The 22,133-nt window shown below is 36.5% G+C and overlaps 2 protein-coding genes across 4 annotated transcripts in view; both read right to left on the bottom strand.

Moving 5' to 3' along the window:
- The window catches only part of Cd302 (CD302 molecule), a 33,800-nt gene extending 29,389 nt beyond the window's left edge, over positions 1-4,411 (bottom strand). The window contains exon 1 of one of the 2 annotated variants that reach the window (XM_076865766.2): positions 4,253-4,411. In XM_076865766.2, the coding sequence (XP_076721881.2) occupies positions 4,253-4,319 (67 nt within the window). In that variant the 5' untranslated portion in view covers positions 4,320-4,411. The remainder of the gene's footprint in view (positions 1-4,252) is intronic. The other variant, XM_076865767.2, reaches the window with a different exon arrangement.
- A 6,364-nt stretch (positions 4,412-10,775) lies between these two features.
- The window catches only part of Ly75 (lymphocyte antigen 75), a 92,464-nt gene continuing 81,106 nt past the window's right edge, over positions 10,776-22,133 (bottom strand). For both annotated transcript variants that reach the window (XM_076865759.2, XM_076865758.2), the window contains exons 31-35: positions 21,034-21,202; positions 17,914-18,063; positions 14,703-14,825; positions 13,329-13,496; positions 10,776-11,148 (exon numbers count right to left, since the gene is read on the bottom strand). In XM_076865759.2, coding sequence (XP_076721874.2) covers positions 10,970-11,148; positions 13,329-13,496; positions 14,703-14,825; positions 17,914-18,063; positions 21,034-21,202 — 789 coding nt within the window. In that variant the 3' untranslated portion in view covers positions 10,776-10,969. The remainder of the gene's footprint in view (positions 11,149-13,328; positions 13,497-14,702; positions 14,826-17,913; positions 18,064-21,033; positions 21,203-22,133) is intronic.

Raw genomic sequence — 22,133 nt, 5'->3', positions numbered from 1 at the left:
CAGCACAAGAGGAAGCAGTCCTTTGAACATGCTTGTTCTAAATATTAACATAGATAAAATAAAAATGTTCTCTTTCCTTCTCAATAAAAAGACCTTTGCTCCTCTGCTATTAAGAGAGAATTGTAGCCAGGTATGGTGGTGCACACCTGTAATTCCAGCAGCTTGGGAGGGTGAGGCGGAGGATCACAAGTTCAAAGCTAGCCTCACTTAGCAAGACCCTGTCTCAAAATAAATAATAATAATAATAATAATAATAATAATAATAATAATAATGGCGGCTGGGAATTTAGCTCAGTGGTTAAGCACCCATGGGTTCAATCCCTGGTACCAAAAAAGAAAAGAGAAAGAGAATTGCAGCCACTTATCTTCATAAGGATAACTTGGCAGGACAGAAGAGGAGGGGCTGTTTGGATTTATTGTGAATGAATGGCTGTTCCAAGTCCCCGAGTAATCCAGAGGTCCTGTGGCTGTGCTCTCAACTGCAAGGTCTTCATGAATCCCAAGGGAGTTGAGCTATTCTGACACCCCTTCCCTTTTCAGCATCTCCCTTCCCAGCCTAGCTTCCAAGATTCTCACCTCCATCTTCTCCCCTCACTTGGCAGAAGAGCTGCCATGATACTCTTTCATAGAAGAGGTGGCCAGTGTTCATCTGTACCTTTCTCACTGGGCATTACTGGTCTGCTCTCACAGATTCAGTCTCAAGGTTTGCTCTCAAAATCTAAAATAACCCACCCACCAAATCAATAAAATACTTTACATGTACAATAAAAAACTGTGGAAGATAACTATTTCAACACATGATTTTCAGCGTATAAGTAAATTCCTAAAAGCTCTCAACAATGAAAGAAATCTTAAAATAATACTTAAATTAAATTCACATTTTTAAATATTTATTTATTTATTTTTTAGTTTTAGGTGGACACAATATCTTTATTTTATTTTTATGTGGTGTTGAGGATTGAACCCAGTGTCCCGTGCATGCCCAGGCAAGCGCGCTACCTCTTGAGCCCTTAAATTCACATTTTTATTGGAAGAAAAATATTAACGTTTCAAAACTTACAAAAATATTCTAATGTTTAATCTGAGAGAAGCTCCCCTGAAACAACTTTGCTACCTAGAAGGGTCAGAAAATGTGGCATTGATAGATTTAAGAGGATTTAATGCTTTTAATTCAATTATGAGATGAGTTCATTGCAGAGGTAACATAATTTGAAAGAAAGTATAATCCAGTTATCCTCTACTTTTAAACCATTCACCACATTTTTTCATTATTTTATTATAAGTTAGAATAAAGCACAAAGACACAAATCAAAACAGAAATCCACAGGACACTAAATCCCTGCTGTTCTGGATCTTCATTCTAGTAAGACAAGTAACAGGCAAGAGGACAGATGAATAAACAAATGCATTTGAAAGTGCTTTAGTTACAACATGGAGATGGAACAGAAAAATATGGTGTTTATGGAAGGGCTTAGGAGGTGACATGAACAGAGATCTGAATGGTGAAGAACGGGCAGCCATGCCAAGGACAAGTGGGAAATATTCTGTGCAAAAGGACCAGAGGTGTCAGTGTTCCCAGAAGGTCAGTGTGGCTAAACAGGGTGAATGTCGGGAAGTGTTGTAAGAGATGACATTAGGGAGAGAGGCAAAGCCAACTCATCTAGTTTTAAAGTCATGGAAATTCAAAATGAGAAATCTAGATTCTGACACAAAGCTTGGGATGTAGTTAGAGGTACAGCACTTGCTTGCCTATTTGAGGCCCTGGGTTTCATCCTTAGCACAAAAACAAAAACAAAAATACCAAAACAAAAATTTATATTCACTTGTCCCATGCCATTCATGGGAATCACTGACCCAAAAGACATATGCTGATCATATACTACATGAAAAATCCATTACAGAGCTTTGAAAAGACATATCATAACTTTACTTAGAAATTGAATGTCTGGTCCACTGTGTTTTTGTTTTTGTTTTTGTTTTGAGTGCTAGGAAGCAAACGTAGGCTCTCACACATGCTAGGCAAGTGCTCTACCACTGAGCTACATCTCATTGTGACTTTTAAGATAATAACTAAGAACAATGTAAGATTCCTTCACTAAATAAATAACCAATAAGAATAACAATGATTTCTATTTCAACATTACATTTAAACTTTAATATTATAAGAGATTTTCTGTTAAGATGTTGTCATTCAGCTAACTCTGTGATAACTTTGACAAGTTCTTTGGATACTTAGTTCTAAGCCATTCTAAGTCAAATATAATTCCTGATCTTGTCTGGATAGATTTGTGAGATACTATGATGAAAAGCATCCCAGTTATTCAGCCTTACAACATTATAATGAATGTGAATGTGCTCAGAAACCATAAACATCCAACATGGAGTAGAACTCACATGATGTTTTCCAGTTGCAATAATTACCCTGCCATTTGGATGAAATTAGCAGAGGGAAGGAAATCAAGTTTTACCATGTTAATAAGTACCATCCACAGAGTTCTCACTAGTGCTCATAACAGCCCTATGAAATAGGTATTATTTTCGTGTTACTGAAGTGCAGTTAAGTTGGGTAACAAGGGCAAAGCTCATACTTTTTCTAGATTAATCTTTAAAACTGCCTGAAAGAAGCTGAAATTATTCAACATGTACTTCTGTCTTCTAAAACTCTCGAAAACTATTTATCCACACTAGACTTACAAAAGGAAAAGACTATAACTTGCCAAAGAAAAGGTGGGTTAAATGGAGTTCAGATGTGACTGGCTCAGGAGGATGAACATAAGGAGGATGTGCTGTGCATAAGGAGGATTCAGAAACAGATCAGCCTTCACAGAATCTCCAGTCCAGCCTGACTTAGATAAAATAAGGTGTATGGGCTGAACAGTGAAAACTGGCACATCTTGCTCTGCTCCTCCAATAGGTAGCAGATGGCATAACTGGTCATAAATGTTGGTCCACAAAAGCTTTCAGGAGAGGAGCTTTGAATTTGTAAGCAAGTTCTAGCTGCTTACTCTGCTGCCACTTCCATCTCTGAGGGCCTTTAAAATATTCCTGCCTGTCAGCAGACTTCATAGGAAGTTATAAAAAAGGCAGTGAAATTGGTGTGTGTGGGGGGGATCTCTTGCATAATCCTTTTGTTCAAGCCAATGCAAGCATTTAGTTCTTGTTTATTTTGCTGTGTAATTTCTGGAACTGTTAAATCAATAGTGCTTTTGGATGAAAGTCTTCCCCAGAGGTTCTCCATCAACATATTTTTAACATCCCTGTGTAGAAAATTTGTTTAAGACACATATTCAATGGAATTGTCTATTTTCTTCAGGACTCATTTTGGAAATGACTAATCGTGTAATTTTTCACATGTCACTTGCACAACAGCAGATCAAATATTTAATTATTTATTTTGTGTGTGGTACTGGGGATCAAACCCAGGGACTCACGCATGCTAGGCAAGCTCTTTACGATTAAGTTACATCCCAATTCTTTTTTATTTTGAGACCAAGCAGGTCTTGCTAACTTGCGGAGGCGGGCCTCGGATTTTGGATCCTCCTGCCTCAGCCTGGAGTAGTTAGAATTCTAGGTAAGTATCTGTGTCTGCCGCAAAGTTTTTGTTGTTGATTGTTTTTAAAATCACGACTTAAGTGGAATACAACTCTTGCATGTTCACGTCCCTCTTCGATCCAGGGGTTATTTGGCTGAACCCTTTTCCTGTTTCAAAAACTTGAGCACCAACCAATTGGACAAACAACTGGCGCCTGCTAAAGAGGGCTTACTTCCTCCCAGCACCCCCTACCCACGCTACGCACTAGCTGGGGAAAATCTCAGCTGCCAAGATACCCGCTTCTCAATGACCCAAATGTGCCTGAAACTACTCAGGTCGAGGGACTAGATCGGAGTCCCTCCGCTCTCCGGCCAATCAGCCTGGTTGCGGGGTGTGGGGCGGGGTCCCTCCGGAGGCCCTCCCCGCGGAGTGGGGTCTGAACTGAGGTTGTAGGCACTGGGGAAGGAACACTCACGTTCTCCGACACTACCCTTCAAGGCGCTCTCTGGAGACCCACGGTACCCCGAGAGGCTAATAGGGGGATGACCAGATAGCAGGGTCCAAGGGGGAGCCTGGGGTGTGCGTGCAGAAAAGGGCGAGATGTCCCGCCCAGGTGCACCCCCTCTGGGCCGCCCCGGTGCGGGTGGCAGTGGACAGTCTCTGCTGGCTCGCAGTTCTGGCTCTCGGGCCGGGGACGGGGCACGGCAAGGGGCAGCTTACCCGCGACCGTGGCAGCGACAAGGCCCAGCAGTGGCAGTAGCAGCTTGGGTAGCACGGCCCAGGGCATGACGGCGGCAAGAGCCAGAGGGCGGCAGGCGACAGCGGGCCGGAGCGGGGCGGGGACAGTGCTTCTCGGAAGTGGAGCTGCAGTCCCGACCCCTCCCACCGCCCAGGCCGAGGGAGTGCGCTACAGAGGGTCCCACCTAGCGCTGACCCGGGCTCTCCAGATTGCGCAAAAGGGGCTGGAAAGAAGCTTTATGGAACTTCCCTCTTCAATTGGGGGGAAAAATTAAATAAATAAAAACAACTAAACTTTTTTTGGGGGGTTGAAGTAATCTCATACTTTTGAAAATGTTGCAAAAATAGCACAAAGAATTTCTGTAACCCTTCGGGCAGCTTCTGGAAATATTAACGTCTTATGTAACTCTAGTAGAAAGATCAAAACCAGGAAATTACCACTGATATGCTACTATTCGCTAAACTATTCACATAATTTATCACAGTTTGCCAATGTCCTTCTCTTTAGTGCTCTTTTCCCATTCTAGGATCCAATCCAGGATCATACATTACATTGAGATGTCACATCTCCTTAGTTTTTTTAATCTCGGACAGTCTTCTGTCATTCTCTTTCCTGATCAAAACCATTTGTAAGAGTACTGGCAGTCTTGTGTAGAATAATCTTGGGTTTTGATTTATCTGATGCTCCTCCTGATAGGCAAGAGTACCACAGAAGTGATACCGCTCAGGAGACACATGACATCATTATGTCTCATTACTGGTGAAGTTAAAAACCTTTTCTGTCACTGACTCTTGGATCAAGAGGCTTTAAATTATGCTATAAACTGATTCTGTAATGTGGGTATCGATTATATAGCTATAGCTTGACCCATGAGAGTCTCTGGAGCCAAACAACACAAACCAGGGCCAATCATGCTGCTTGATTCAGCCTCATGTACTGGGAAAAGACTTCAAGCCTAACCTAAACAATATGAAAGCAAACAACCCAATTAAATAATGGGCAGACTGAACAAGATATCTCATCAAAGAAGATACATAGGTGGCAAATAAGAGTAGGAAAAGATGCTCAACATCAAATGTCACTAGAGAGTTGCATATTAAAATAGAAATTAAATACTACTGCACATCTGTTAGAATGGCTCAAATCTAGAATGTTAACAATAAATTCTGGTGAAAATGTGGAGCAATAGGAACTCTTATTCATTGTTGGTGGGATTTCAAAATGGTATAGCCACTGTGGAAGACAGTCTGTCAACTTCTTACAAAACTAAATGCTCTTACCATACAATCCAGCAATCACAAATCCATGGTATTTACCCAAATGAGTTCCAAACTTATATACATGAAAAAATCTGCACACAAATTCTTGTTATCAGCTTTGGTTGTGATTGCCAAAACCTGGAAGCAATCAAGATATCTTTCAAGAGGTCAATGGATAAACAAACTGTGATACATCCATACAATGAAATATTCTGTGCCAAAAATAAATGAGCTATCTAGCTAAGACATGGAGAAACCAATCTGAGCAGGCTAAGATTCCAATTTTATGACATTTTAGAAAAGGCAAATTATGGACATAGCAAAAAGATAAAATGGTTTCCAGGGGGGCTGGGGATACAGTTCAGTTGGTAGAATGCTTGCCTTATATGCACAAGACCATGGGTTTAATCCCCAGCACCACTCACAGCACACACGGGCACACGCACACACACACACAAGAAAAGAAAAAGAAAAAAGAAAAGAAAAAAGTTGGTTTCCAGGGCTTGACAGGGCTGAGAAAAAAAAAAAAAAGGAATGAATAGGTAGAACACAAAAGATTTTTAGAAAATGAAACTAATTCTTTGTGATGCTGTAATGTAGATCATATCATTATATATTTCTCAAAGTCCATAGAATTTACAAAACAAAGATTAACCCAATTGTAAAACAGGTCCAAGGTAGCTATAGTTAGGCTCCCTTACCAAGGCTCCCAGCAGGCTATGTTTTTAGTACACAGCCAAGGTCATGAACATCCTGATTCAGCATATGTACTCACAGTCATAAATATTTGCTTGTGAGCATGTAACTTATGTAACCTGTTGGCAATGTGCCTTTCTTGTCTGATTTGTCTATTAAAAAAAGGGGGGGCTATGGAAATGATTCAGGGGTCTAAATGGAACTGTCTGGGGGCAAAGTGGGGCTGGAGCTGGAGGCTGATAAAAGTGTCTTCTTCTACGTACTGGGATCCTGAATGTATTTCCTAGGGTCTGATCCTTTTCTCTCACCAAAGTAAACTGTGGACTTCAGTTAAAAATAATGTATCAATATTAGCTTATTGATTTTAACAAATGTACCACCCTAATGGAAGATGTTAATAATAGGGAAACTGAGTGTATGTGTAAGGAAGTATATGGCAATACTTTTTGCACACCCAAAAATTAAAGTGTATTAAGAAAATCAAGTCTAGCCCTTTTCAAATCCTTTCTAGCCACTTTTATGCTTCTGATAGTCCAGTCTGAAATGGAGTGATTATATCAATTAAATTTGATCAAAAGGATCCATAAGGAGAGCCATAGAGTGTTATATGTAGTGCATGCCATCCTCATTTACTGATAAGAAAATTGAGATCAAAACAGGGATAAGACTTACCCACGGATACATAGCAAATACCAAAAAAATGAGCCACAGCCCAAGTCTTTTGCTGTATTCTCCCATGATTCTAGGTTTAGTCTGCCAAAGTTTAAAAGTCTTGCATAACTTTTTATTTCCATTAAATATGTCAATAATGAGTCTACATTACTAAACCCAAACTTGAAAGCAAATCATTCCAAAGTTACTTGTGCATTTAAATATTGGCACATCTTGATTCCAGTTGGACTCTTGCCCTGCTAACTAGTAAAATGAACAGTTCTATGAAATCATGCAATTGAAAAAGTTCTCTTCTCCACTCCCACCTCAGGCCACAAAATATATTTATTTACATATGTATTTATTTTTTTATTAGAGCTTTATGGTTATACATAATAGTTGGGTTCATCCTGACAAACTCATACATACATAGAAACAAAACTTTATTAATGAGGATTCACTGTTTTTCTTTTTTCTTTCTCAGCTTCTTAACCTTTGAATCTCTTTTCCCACCTCTTTCAGGAAACAAACGAACAACAACAACAAAAAATCCTGAAAAAACTTTAACCTTGCTTCTGCCTCTGACTATGGCCCATCTCTACTTCCTAAAATACTTCACACTTTCATTTCCACCATCTTCTCAAAATCTAATGTTCCCCATTTCCTAACTTCCCTTTCATGTTTCAGCTCATGTTTCCATTTGGATTGTGGCCTCACCATTCTGTTGAATTTCCACTGGCTAAGATCACCAATGGTTTCCTAATCTTGGTCTGACTTTACTTCTTAGTTCTTTAGTGATGGGATCAACATCAACTTGGTCCAACATCATACAAAAAAGTTATTTGGACCAGGTGCAGTGGTATACTCCTGTAATCCCAGTTACTTAGGATGCTGAAGCAGGAGGATTGCAAATTTGAGCAAGAACTTGCCTCCAAGAAAGCAGGGAAGGGGCTGGGGATGTAGGTCAGCAATAGAGCATTCGCCTAGTGTGTGGAAGCCCCTGATTTCAATCCCCAGTTCAGGATGAAGGCAAGGTTATTTGGCCAGGGAATTAAGCACCCAGACTCTTCAGAGGACTGATCACCAGCCCACATAAGGTCCTTTGTTTTGGCATTGCTGAGCACTCCTTTGGCCTGAGATAGTAAAACATGAGTAACTATTATAGTTTGGATATTAGGTGCTCCCCTCCCCACACACCTCAAAGTTCCTGTTAATGCAGGAATGTTCAGAGATAGATTGGGTTGTGAGAGTTTTAAGCTAATCAATTTATACTAGTTTGACTTTCCCTCCTCTAAGTTGTTCACAGTGACACAAAAGCTGACTAAAACAGTAACTGTAGCCTAAAATGGAGGGCGAGTCCTTCTCTGTGTATTTCAGCTGTGTATTTTCAGTGGGGAAAAATCAGATGAAGGGAAAAGGCTGATGAGGGAACCAGTGAAAAGGCAGGTGCAAGTAATCCAGGGCAGGGGTCAGGGGATAAGGATCTAAAATAATACAGTTGGCAACTGGAGATAACCTTCTTTTTTAGAAGTTCAATGTGAAATGAGAAAACTGCTGGCTTAGGGGACATGAGAAAGAGGATCTGAGGATAACTTCTGGGCTTCTAGCTGGGGAGACAGAATATGCTGTCTTCATATTAACTGAAAGAGGATGTAAGACACACTGGTTGGAGAAATGGAAAAGAAGTTTCTTAAATCCTGCTTGTGATTAATGTAGCTTGGGGGGAAATAGAAATATGTGTTTTCTAAATCTTTTGAGATGTAGACATAGAATGTTTTAATTTAGACTATAAAGGGATTACATACAATGGTTCAGATCATGTAGTTTAAAAAAAAATGTTGTGAGAACTAAATTTGTCTTCTTAAGTAAGATGTTGAGCTAATTAATAACAATTAGGTCTTTGTTTCTCCAAGATGGTTTTAGGATTAAAAGAGGCTAATATTAAAGTATATGAACCTCTGACTTTCTCCAGAAAAAAATCTCAGCAGTGTGGTCAGGATTGGGGGTTCCTAAGACTACAGTAGTCCTTTGCAGCATAGAATTGCCAGATAATGAAAATATCTTGCCCTAGAATCAGGGAAGGGAAATGCTGGGGAGGGGAAAAGTGATTATTAGTATCACTTTGGTATGGGTTCCCCTGTACTTCCACTGTTATGTCTATTGACTTACTTTCTAGGTGCCTGGTTTTAAAAGATCAATTTTGTCAGACTTTATGTAGTAGTTGGGTTGGTGAGGGCGGACTGGAATGGGTTGTCTTTCAGTTCTTTAGAGACATCTGGAACAGAGGAAATGAGGGAGGGAAACCCTTAGGGGCTTTCTGGATATGTTGAGAAGGACATTCACGTAGCTCTTCCAGTGAATAATTGAAAATATGAACCTGGGCTATGTATTGAACTATGAGCTAAGAAATGCCTCAGAAAGGAGGTGGTAGACAGGACCCACTCAAGAGAGTGCAAAGAATGGGAAATAAGTGGAGCATACAAAGGATCCCTGATGATTCTCATAGTCGAGACACATACTAATGGAGGAATCTCAAAAGGAAACTAAAATCAAGCATCCAGAGATGTAGGAATGATTTATTCTTTAAAAAGTGCTCATAAAATCGTTAAAGAATGCATTGATTAAAATAACTGAACATTTTATTTCTCATTATAACTATATTCCTAACGTAGGAAAGCCCAAACTAGAGATGTTTTTCTTCATAAAGAATCAATACTTTTACTTAAAAGATAAAGCAACTTTATTATGGCATCACCACTGTATACAGCTGTACTTTTCACATCAAGTTGGTTTAGTTATTTGAGGAAACTCTAAATGACTAAAATTGTATAGATCACATGTCAAGAGAATTAAGATATAAATGATACTTCAATTAATATTTTAGGACAATTGTAACTATATTAAAACTGTCTAAGAAAATTATTTACAACTTTATGATAGTATAAACACTCTAAATTTAAAAAAAAATCTATGTTTTGTACAAAAATACTCTTAAGTACAAATATAAGTTAAACACTGAAAAAACATTCACCATATGTAGTGGATGCTAATAATACCACCTATATTCTGGGTGGGGAAATTGAAAAAATTACCACAAATAATGTATCCTTAATCATTCAAATTTTTAAGCATTTTAGTAATAATCATAAAGTTTAGAGTCTCACTATAAAATTCTTGTTTTTTCAAATGCAAGTTAAATAATTTCCTTCATAGACTCCTCTGTTTAGCTCATGTAAAAAGATAACAGAGTAATAAAAAAATTCCTAGTCAAAAGTTGACATGCTATGTGAAACATAAATTGTAAAATTCAGTCTCATCCCTAGCTGAGTCCCTTTTATAAGGAAGTTAAATGTACTAAATTAGAAAACACAAAACACATGGCTACAGGATTCCTAATCAATCTAACAATAATGTTCTCATGACTTAGAAAATGCTAAGTACTAAATCTTCTTTAAAAGCTGTTGTTTTATGAGTAATTATGAATAGAAGAAACATTTCCATATAAATGATATTGGTATGAAATATCTTTGGAGTAGTATAAGAAGCATCTTGCCAACAGGCATCATTCTGCTGTATAAAAAGTAAGCATGTCTCACAGTGTAATAATTTTTCCCAAATGCTGCAACGGACTATTTTGAAACAATGTTGACATTATTTGCAGTTGGGTTTTTACTTTGAGGTACTAATTTTGCGTTATGTCAGATGCTCTTAAAAACTAAACGATAGATATGTGACCTAGTAATGTGCCAGTTTTCATTTTCATTTTCTAAGAAGTAATGTTAAAAATGCCATTAAATTATATACACATCCTAGTTACCAGCCACATTCTTACAGAGATAATTCACATTATAGTTAAACTTAGCCTATTGACAATTTGGATGAGTTCCAGCTTTAAGTCCTTTCCATTCTATCAACCAGAGATAAAAGCATGGCATTTAGTGGACAACTGTGTACACCAGCATTTTAAGGAACCAACTAAAAAAGAAATTAAGACGTCTACTATGGAACATAGTAAACAATGACATTGGGGAAAATTTAAGTGGCTCATTTTTCCTAACATAGTAGTGCAAATAAGAAAACTTTTAGAAGAATTTACTCATGGAAAGAAGGAAGCATGATCTCATCTTCATTCACTCCTTGTTCATACCGAACTGATGAGAAGCCTGCCAAGTTAAAACGGTTTCTTCGGTAGAGGAACCAAATCAGACCACTGATGAGAACTAAGACACTGAGCACCACAAACGTGATAGCTATTCCTCTATAATCAGGGCCTGGAATAGGGAAAGGTTTGACATCGGGAGAGAGAATGCACCCATTATTATGATTATTATGTTATTATGTTATTGTGGTTATTATATTACGATTATTATGATTATGTTTTATTGATTTTGTTCATTAAGGTGTGGGTCACATACATAAGCCATGTCCAAATTAAAGACAATAAATATTTGATTGTATCACAGCTTGAACAAAAAATTCAAACTCATTATCAAACATATAACGCTTCCTTTTCAAATTTATGTTTTTCTTTTCATTCAAATTCTTTTTGTTGTTGTAAGAATTTTCTTCCAAAGAAATTAAATTAAAGCACTGTTATTATTTTCCACTTTCCTTTACCACCACTTTTCTTTCTTTCCTTTTTTTTTTTTTGTTTTATAGTTACACATAGTTGTTGGTTTCATCCTAATAAGCATCCTAATATGCATGGAAATAGATTTCAGTTCCTTACTACCACTCTTTTGGGAGAATCACTTCTCATACATTATCCTTCCCTGATAGCAAATTGCTAAAAACTGTAAATTGTTGTGTCTGACTTATCTAGGGCCAAATATACTATTATTTGCTTTAAAAATGATTTAAGCCTCAAGAATGACCTCATTTAGCCCCTAGCATTCCCCTTTTCTGTGTGCTGCCCATATGGGTTCATTCTGTTAGAGTTAGAATCCTGCCCATCCCCATCCCGTGGTAGGGATGGAATCCAGGGCCTTGTGCAGCCAAGAGCCAGCATTCTGTCACTAGCCACATACCCAGCCCTGACCCATGGCTTTAAATACCGTCTCTATGTCAACATCCTGTCTCTCTTACGTATTCCACTGCATACTAGAAATTTCCATGTAGCCATCTCTTCCCCATATGGACAACTCAAAACACCCAAACACAACTCTTTATTTATAATACCCTAACCCTATAGGATTCTAACTTCCCCTGCCCTCCCATGCATGCACCCTGCCAATCTTCCAGTTGCCCCCATACCTTGCTTCCAAGTCTGTCTGGCCCCTGCTACCTTGAAGCTCTTCCTTAAGCTCTCAGCAGGCTCATTCAGCCTTAGGTGTTTGCTGCCCTGGTTCCTCTGCCTGCTGTGCCTTCCCCTGATCTCTGCTGGGCTGACTTTTCAGATTTCGGTTTCTGTGTCTTCAGCTCTTCCCTCGTAACCTAATCTAAAGCAGCCATCCACCTAGTCACACAGTTTATAACTATCTGATATTTTCTTCTTTTGCAAAGACTGACCCTCTTGTTTATTTATCTTCTTCTACTAGACTGTAAACTCTGGGAGAAGAGGTACCTGATCTGTCTGTTCCCAGGTGCACCCCAGCATGTAGAGCAGGTCACATCAAAGAGGAGACATATTTGCTAAATGAATGCATGCATAAAAAGATACCAAGTACCTACAATTGGAGTTTTATCTTTAATATTTATACACCAAAATGGAAAGCTTTATGCTAGGTCTTTTAAAATGTTAATGTGAAAAATTTAGTTTTCTCCATAAATGAAGTTAAAATATTTTATAGTTATTTTATCTATTAATTCATGATTAAACTTAACTTCAAATTATGATTTCCTTCAGACACCTTGAACATTTGTAAGTATTAAATTTAGCTTTAGATTGTTTTAAAATTAATCATGAGTTTTATGGGAGTGGGGAAAAAGAAAGCAAGTCAACTTCAGAAATAGACCTTTAAGCCTTTATATATTCAAACTAAGAAATAAAACACATCTCAAAAATGTTTTCAAAGAAATTACCTCCCTAATACTCTGGTGGCTTCCATTTTTCTGAGGAAATAATTATATAAAGTTTAGATTATTTAATAGCTTCCTTTGGGATCCCTAGATGTCTTATGCATTTACTGTTTATTATAATCTATTTTTCAGGGAGAAAAGTTCTAAGATTTAATGAAGATTTTTGGATATACTTCATAAATACTTCAGGACCAAGTACAAAAACTTAGCACATAATTGGACATACATTTATTTTTTGACCTTTTCTGAATGATTTTTTTTTAATATTTATTTTTTAGCTGTAGTTGGACCCAACATCTTTATTTTATGTAAGTATTTTATGTGGTGCTGAGGATCAAACCCAGGGCCTCACACATGCTAGGCGAGTGCTCTACCGCTGAGCCACAATCCCAGCCCCTCTGAATGATTTCTTAAGGACAAGTTTGATACTTACCCAGAGGGACTTTGCAGACAACTCTTCCATAGCCACGTGAACATTCAACCTTTTTCCAAGTTTCATTGGAAGCTAACAAAATGCTACATTTTCCATCACCACTCTTACTTTTATTTTCCCATCTGACAAATGTCACTTCTGATCCGTCTAACCAATTCCAAGATTGATCTGAAGAAGGACATTAAATATAACTAGATTATTGCCACTAAATTACTGGATTAAAAACATGTGGCTCAAATAACTCATTTACTTAGAATGGTGTTGTCCTATGAGAGCCACTATTTAAAAATGAAATCTATTAAAAATGAACAGAAAAAAATTTAAATAAGATATTTAATTACACTTGATGTTACATTTCAAGAACTCAATAGCCATGTGGTTGGTGAATACTATCTTAATGCAGAACTGGAATATTTTCATCTTTGTAGAAAGTTCTATTGGATACTTCTATAGAACATGATGTTTTGATTAATATGCAGGGCGCATGCACATTTATCCTGTGAGAGATTTCTTGGGATCATATCTTCCCTTCTTTAGACAATTTACTGAAAAAAGTTATGCTGCTGGAGGAGGATGAACCCTAGAAGTCTCAGGAGTCACCCCCTTGACTCCATGTTTGTTTTTTTAGCCCAGGTAGCACCCCCTTGTGGTAAGCCTGTGAACACAGGATCATTAAGTCATTTAGAAGGCCAAGTTTGATTCCATTCAGTTTTTGAGAAGTTTTTAATATTTTAGAATTCATATTTATTTCAAGTATTTAAAATTCAATTTTGCATAAAGTGTGAAACATACTTCCTATTCTACCAAATTTATATGCTTAACTTCTTTTTCATCAATTCCAACTTCACTCTAACCCTGTATTATTTCTTTTTTTTTTTTTTTTAATATTTATTTTTTAGTTCTCGGTGGACACAACATCTTTATTTTTTTTTTATTTTTTATGTGGTGCTGAACGCAGCGCCCTGTGCATGCCAGGCAAGAGTTATAAGCTGCAAAATCAAGGAGTGATAGACACTAGGACTCTAAGGGAAGTAAATCATGGGTTCCTTATGGAGACACAAGACACAGCATTGCTATAGGAGAAAAAAAAAATCCTGATGTTGATTCAGGGATCTTAGGAAATAAGCCTGTAGAACAATTTTAGCTGATTCAACCTCACATTTTATTTCATTAATGTTTTCCATCATTATTAATAAATTAATTACATATTCATTCAAAATTTACAAGCCTCCACAACAGCCAGCAGACCTAGATTATCCATCAATGAGAAACACTGACGTAGCCACCATTTGAAATTCTTTAACAGAGCTGACTTGGTATTTAGGACAAGATAGAACCCTCTCGGCACACTGCACACACAATTGTGTCACTTACCAACAGACTGTTGGGATAATCCAAGCCAGACTCTCATGGTGATGTTATTATTTTCCCTCATCAATGTGCTCACAAATTTATTCTCATTTTCATCCTCTATGGTGACAATAGTTGCAGAATGATCTGTTGAAAGAAAACAAATTGTACCTAATTAGCTCTATGAAAACTGGCAAGTCATTTATTCTAAACTAGCCTTCTGAACAAAATATCTAGGATGAACAATGTCTCTGAAAAATTCAAGCTTTACACAGAGACTGTTTAAAAAATTGGTACTTATGTCAAAATTTAAAAGTATTTCCAAAAATAACAGAAACATTTCTACATTGAAAATTTACATGCAAAATTCCATATATCTTCAAAATATTTATCTGGCAATATTTTTAAATCTTAGAACTGCCTAAGAAAAATCTTTGTGTTTGGACAGGAGTCATAATAACTGGTAGAAATATGTGTCACCCTGTAGATTTTTTAGCACTCTTTCCTCAACGAGCATTTGTATTAGTTTGAAATTTTCTTCTTCTAAAATGGAATTAAACACAAATAGGTTTGGGATACTGGGGAACATTATCCCTCTGTTAATATCACATATAAATGTACTGTATCACACTTCTTTTAAGTTCCTAAAAATAGCATGGAATTGAATGAATGAATATTCTTGAAGAACCTACAAAAGAGATTCTGATTATCACTAGCATCAGGTAAGGAACAGAAATAAGTAATAGCTACTCTTGGAACTCAGCCCCACATTAAATCAAAGAGTCCTCAACAGCAACAAGCCTATCTGCACTTGAGCTAAAGTATTTCTTTTGTAATGGGGAATATTTTAAGAGCGGACAAAGGAAAGGCTTCATCCCTTTATCAAACACTACAATGTGCAGGTGCCTTATATGTTACCTTGTTTAATATATAACTCGATAGACCATGCTGGAAGATATTGTCACTATTTTACTGACTAGGAAACTGAGACTCAAGGAAATTGAATTGTTAAGGTTTACATAGTTAGCTAGTTATAGAATTAGAAAGTCCGTCTTAATCTTTTAATAATAAGAATAGTGTAAGAGAGTTCACTATTTGCAGGGCGCTGTGCTAACTTTGCATACATGATCTCCCTCCACACATTCCTACAGTCCAAACTACACCAACCTTTGAAGTAAGTGCTATTTTCATTCTCACTGTTTGGATGTGAAAAGTGAAATACTTGTATGACTTCCACTAAGTTAGTGGAAGTGTGTGGGAGGTGGGATTTGAACCCAGTCAATTTCAACAGTTTAATGCTTAATCCACACACTCTGTTTACATTAAATTTTTCTATTTTCTCCCTTATAAGGAAGTGGCTTCTGACTTCCAGAGCATATATTCAGCTTATAATAGTTCCCATCATGTATATACATCGGTAACACATAACAGTTCCAACACAAAAGTTTCCATTATGTAGTTAAACAGTAACTAGGAGACTTTTTAATTAACCAGTGTCTTCATAAGAGTTAGCAAATAAATTAGCTAAATATAATTTGCCTGGCTAAATTGCTACCCAAGGATACAGATAAATAATTTCTATCTTTAAAATATTCTAGGTTGTTGCCCTAGAAGTCATTTTACATATTAACTTTAGGCTAAATTTATTCTGAGAGGGAGACAATCATTGCTGCTCTTTCTAAAATATCGAAACCTGAGGACAAAAGTCCTATCACGGTGCTCTGAGGATGTGTGGTGATCCTATTCAGAATGATGGACATCACATGTTTTGATTTTGTTATCCTGGCCAGGCTAAGCTTACTTAATTAATAAATAAGTAATGGATGATCTGTAATTTTTTATTTACTACTTAGTCAATTTTTTGAAAAAATTTGCTTCTTACCCCTTTTATTTAAGCATAGCTAGTTATATTAAAAACTATCTTATTGTTATAATTTTTACTTAACAGTTTACTTAGCTTGTTTAGTTGTTGTTATTGTTTTGTTTTGTACTGGAGATTGAACCTAGGGGTGCTTAACCAGTACACGACATCCCCAGCCCCCTTTTAAAAATTTTAAACGTAAGATAGGGTCTCACTAAGTTGCTTAGAGCCTCAATAAGTTGCTGAGGCTGGCTTTGAACTTGCAATCCTCCTGCCTTAGTCTCCTGAGCTACTGGAATTACAGGTGTACATTACCCACCCCTTTAAAAATTTTATTTTGGAGACAAGGTCTTCTTGATAAGTTGCTGAGACTGGCCTCAAACTTGTAATCCTCCTGCCTCTGCCTCCACATCACTAGGACTGCACATGTGCACCACTGTGTGTGCGTGGTTCACCTAGAATTTTTTATTTACTTCTACTTTTATGTTCTATGTACTTATTTTTACATTGATAATTAAAATTTTTTTCTGGCTGCCTTTATTCAGGTTTTTTTGCCATTAAAATACGCATTAAGAAATGATATGCTAACTGGAGCTCTAGCTCTTAGTCTGTATGAGATAAGGACCATAACCGAGGGGTGAAGGAAGCTCGGGTCCCTAAGGAAGGTGGAACAAAACCACTATTCAAGTCCTGGACTGACTCTGGACTTCTACATATAAGAGAACTAAACTCCTAACTAGTTCAATCCACTATTAATTTGGCTCTCAACTGCAGCCAAATATAGATGTTGTTTCCCATCCTTCTATAACAGGTATGTCATTTGAAATACAATAATACAATACAATATAATACAATACAATACAATAATACAATAATGAGACCAAACTGTTTTCCCATATATTACTAAAAAGTTGTAACTTTGAGGTCTCTCTTTGTGGAATACCAATCCATTAAAGATGGAAGTCACATTTTAAGAAGATATTTGCATTTTGTAAATGACATATACATAAAGATAAATGCTAATGTTATAAAATTTGTAGAATGTTTATGTAATACCAAGCCAAAGATTATGTCTAGAGAATATATTCTTATCTGCATGTGAAAATACGTTATGGAAGAGGAGATTCCTGGGTACATGACATCTTACACTGATAATTTTTAATGACTATTCCAAAATTGTATTGAGCTCTTACATCATAAAATACTTAACCATGTCTCTATCCACTGAGCAGAGAGTTTATAATACCATTATAAAATGGTGGATACTTTAAAAATATTGTCCAAAATAAAATCATTATTTCAAATCATTTCCTTAAGAAAAATTTCTAGGAATGAAATTATTGAGTCAAAAACAATCAATGGAGTTTAACTCACCAAGTTCTGAACACAATTGCTTGGCTTCTGAAAAACTGTGCAATGCCTGGTCAGCCATGTAACAGTGATCCCTGTACTGGATCCACTGTGACCCGTTCTCTTTTACTGTTGGACATCTTGAGGAGTATGGATGAGGGGACAGCTCTTTAGCTATAAAAATGTTAGACACAGCAGTAATAAGGCATAGAGAAAACACTGCCTTTCCAAACTTAATTAAATGTCACTATTTAAAACTGTTGCTTTGGTGGGTAAGAAGCATCTATCTTGATATGACACAGCACAATCTATGAATACACATTATACTTAGCTTTTCGTGATAACATTTTTAAAACCTAGACAATAAAGGAGAAAAATACTCAGCCAATAAGACGATTTTAGACTGAAGTAAAAACAACTAAAAAGGAAGACTGGGAAAAGAAACAAATATAGATGGGGTAAGCTTGAAATACTCTGAAGGTAATAACTAAAGTTCTTCCTTTCATTCTTTTAGTTGTAAGTGGACATATTGCCTCTATTTATTATTTTTATGTGGTACTGAGGATGGAACCCAGTGCTTCACATTTGGTAGGCAAGTGCTCTGCAACTGAGCCACAACTCCAGCCCCCTTGAATTCTCTTTAATTTTGATAATATAAGTCCTTTGTTTGCCTAGACACATATAAAAACTATCTTTAGAAGTCATACTCACAAGTAAAAACTTGGTAATTTGGTTTACAAATATATCAGCACAGTAAAATATCTCTCAAGCCAAAGGGTAGGTATGTCTTAAAATTCCCTTCAATTCCACTTAAAACATTTGATTTTTAATTGTGCTAAGTACCCCAAGAAACCTATGCAATGAAGCTGTGCTGTTATTGTCCATTATTAACTCCAACAGAGGGAGCATACCAGAACTAAAAAGTAAATTGCCAACATCACATTGGTGGGGTACAGATTATTTGAGTCAAGTATGTGACCTGGTTTCAGTCAGTTATCTTCTGACAACTCCTCATTAATACTGGTGGTTCAAGGAGATATTACTAGTAAGTTCTTTCTTCTACTACTTTGTTAAAATAGTTGGTTTGCCAAAGGAATATCATGGATTACTTCATTGTCACGCTGGCTTAGCTGCGTGTTGTTTCATTTGATCCAAAGCATGTGGAACCCCTGGATACCATGAGATCAGTAGGACTGGTGGACTTTTCTAAGTTTTTTTTTTTAAATTTCCTCTCATACTGAGAACATATGAAGATAACTTATCTTCAAAGTCTATTTGTTTCTAGTATTGTCTGAAACTGGTCTGCCTTGGGTTACATACATTGTTTTTGCTTCCTGTTCTTCATGAAGTTTTGTTTCCTATTCTTGAATTCTCTTTCAAAGAGGGGTCTGCATTGTGTTAAGTTTGTAATGTTCTTTTTGGTGTTTGATGCTGTGGATCTAACCTGAGCCTTGTGAATACTAGGCAAGCCACTGAGCCCAGCCCCTGTTATATTTCTGTTCAACAAGATACAAGTGGTTTTTTATTTTTTAAGTTGTGGTAAAATATATACAACATATAATTTACTACCTTAACAATTTTTAAATGTACAGTTCAGAGATATTATGTACATTCACATTTTTTTTGGCAACCATCAACTCTACCCATATCTAGAAGTTTTTCATCTTGCAAAACTGAAACTCTGTACCCATAAACAATAGTTCCCCAAATTCCATCTTCTCTACATCCTGATAATCACCATTCTACTTTCTGTGAATTTAAGAACTCCAGGTAGCTCATGTAAGTAGAATAATACAATATTTGTCCTTTTATGACCAACTGATTTCATTTAATATATGGTTTTCAAGGTTCAGCTATATTGTAGCATGTGTAAAAATTTTTCAAGGCTGAATAACATTCCTATGTGTGTATGTGTGTGTGAGCATCATGCTTTGCTTATCCACTGATGAATGGATGTACTGATGGACAGTTGGGTGGCTGCCATGTTTTGGTTATTATGAATTATGTTGCTATGAACATGGTTATACAAATACCTATTAGAGTCCCTGTTATTAGTCCTATCAAGTGTATATTCAGAAGTGGAATTGCTGGATCATATGGTAATCTTTAAGTTTTGAGGAACTACCATACCATTATGTACAGTGGCTACACCATTTTATATTCCTACTGATGATGCATAAAGTTTCCATTTTTTCCCACATCTTCACTAATGTGTTACTTTCTGGGTTTTTGAAGATCCATTCTTTAAAGTTGGCTCTTGTATTAGTTTTCTAGGTTTGCTATACTAAATTTCCATAAGCTTTGAGGTTTAATGCAACAGAGGTTTATTCACTCATGGTTATGGAGGCCAGAGGTCTGAAATGGAGATGGTATTTGGGCTGTTCTTGGTGGAGGCTCTGTGGGAGAATCTGTTTTGTGCTATCTTTTGGTGGTTGCTGACAATCCTTGGCTTGCAGCTCTGTCACTGTTATCACTGCCTCTGTCCTCACATGGCTTCTTCACTGTGGGTCTGTGTTGTCCCTTATTACAGTGGGCCCAAATCCACCAGCCAAAGGATTTAGGGCCCACTGTAATCCAGTATGACCTCATTCCAACTACATTTACAAAGACTATTTCTTGAGGATCACGTTCTGAAATTCTGAGTAGACAGGAATTTGGTGTGGGTTACTATCCAATCCAGAACAGCACAGAACTCTTGTGTGATCATGCTATCATTCTCCTTCATTTTGTAAAGTCTATTTCTCTGAGACAAATTTCTCTATGCTTTATCATGTTTCTCATGTGTTCCAATTGTTTTTCTCAAAAAAAAAAATCCACTTATTTTCTGTGTCTTAACAAATGACAGGTCAGTTCTTGATTGTATCTTTAAAGGAGTATCTCAGCCTTTAAACAACAATGCTATATGAAACTAGAATTCACAGATTCTAGAATAAAATTTTTCTAGTAATAGAATGACTGAAAATCTTTGCAGACAAATTCCCCGGGAGAAATATGATATTCGTTTTCATCCACAAAGTATCAAAATATTTTTTGTAGAATTTGTGGATAAGCCTTATTTAAAATCTATGAATATTTTCTGTGAGTAATTATGTGCAAAAATTATGCCATATTTTAGTAAAACAGCTATTAAAAATAGAATCTTACCTTTTGTAGGTTTATAGCAAATAGCACCATCCTTAACAGAGTTGCAGTTTTCATGTTTCCAAATTCCTTTTGGATCCAAGACCAAACAATTTCCAGGAGATTTTTGGCCTTTCCATGGGATGTAGTCAAGTGCACTGCCATCAGACCATTCAAAACCTGATTCACTTCCCTGTTTTAAGAATAATGGAGACAATCTAAGCTTAGATGTATGCCTTCAAATATGACATAAAGAACAATATACATACTTAAAAAAGTATTAGAATGGAATGCTAATTATTTGCTCACAAATATCACAGTTCCAGATATATACTATAGATCTGGACATATTAGATCTATATAATCAGAAATTTACTTTTGATGTAGTGATTTGGGACTTTTGCTCTGGAATTATTTAGGTAAGAATTTAAATTTATGGATTTTTTTTTTTAAAGGATGAGTTTTACATAACACTTGAAATTAAATGACATGCAGTATCTTTCACTTATCATAATTACATATTTATATTCCCAATCTTCATATTGCTCTAAATATTATTTTTTTGTGTTTTATGGGTTTGTGGTTTGTGTCTGGCTACAATTTCCACATCAAACAGCAGGGCTAGAAAAGGAAAAAACTTCCCAAGAAAATCAAAATGGGAAAACTACATTAATTAATAAAATTAAAACAGTGGCACTGATACATTTATCAGCAGAACATTAATCTTAAGTGGTGCTAATTTCTAGCAGAAAAGTGGGAAGAAAGTGTTCCTATAAGTCCCACCTGTGTTGAGAAATTTACCTGGCAATTTACATAAATTCTTGTGTTAACATCTCAATGAAAATATTATTACCCTGATTTTACATATGAGGAAATTGGGTTACAATGGCTAAATAAGATGCTCATGATCAACTAGTAGAAATGGAAGACAGTTATTAGTATTGAAATTCAGATTTTTCTGCTTTTACTTCCTTTTCACCAGCTTTGCAACTGGTCAGCCCCAAAGAGGCTACAGAGGTACTGTTCAGAAATGGATCCCTGGGTGCTTGGAATGGCGGCCATTTACCCCAGTGCATTCTACAAATATAATTTTTTACTTGTTCCATGATGGGGTTCTAGGACTT

The sequence above is a fragment of the Callospermophilus lateralis genome, chromosome 9 (genome assembly GCF_048772815.1).
Source record: "Callospermophilus lateralis isolate mCalLat2 chromosome 9, mCalLat2.hap1, whole genome shotgun sequence".
Taxonomy (NCBI): domain Eukaryota; kingdom Metazoa; phylum Chordata; class Mammalia; order Rodentia; family Sciuridae; genus Callospermophilus; species Callospermophilus lateralis.
Note: the sequence above shows the minus strand (reverse complement) of the source record. Positions and strands in the feature narration are given on the sequence as shown.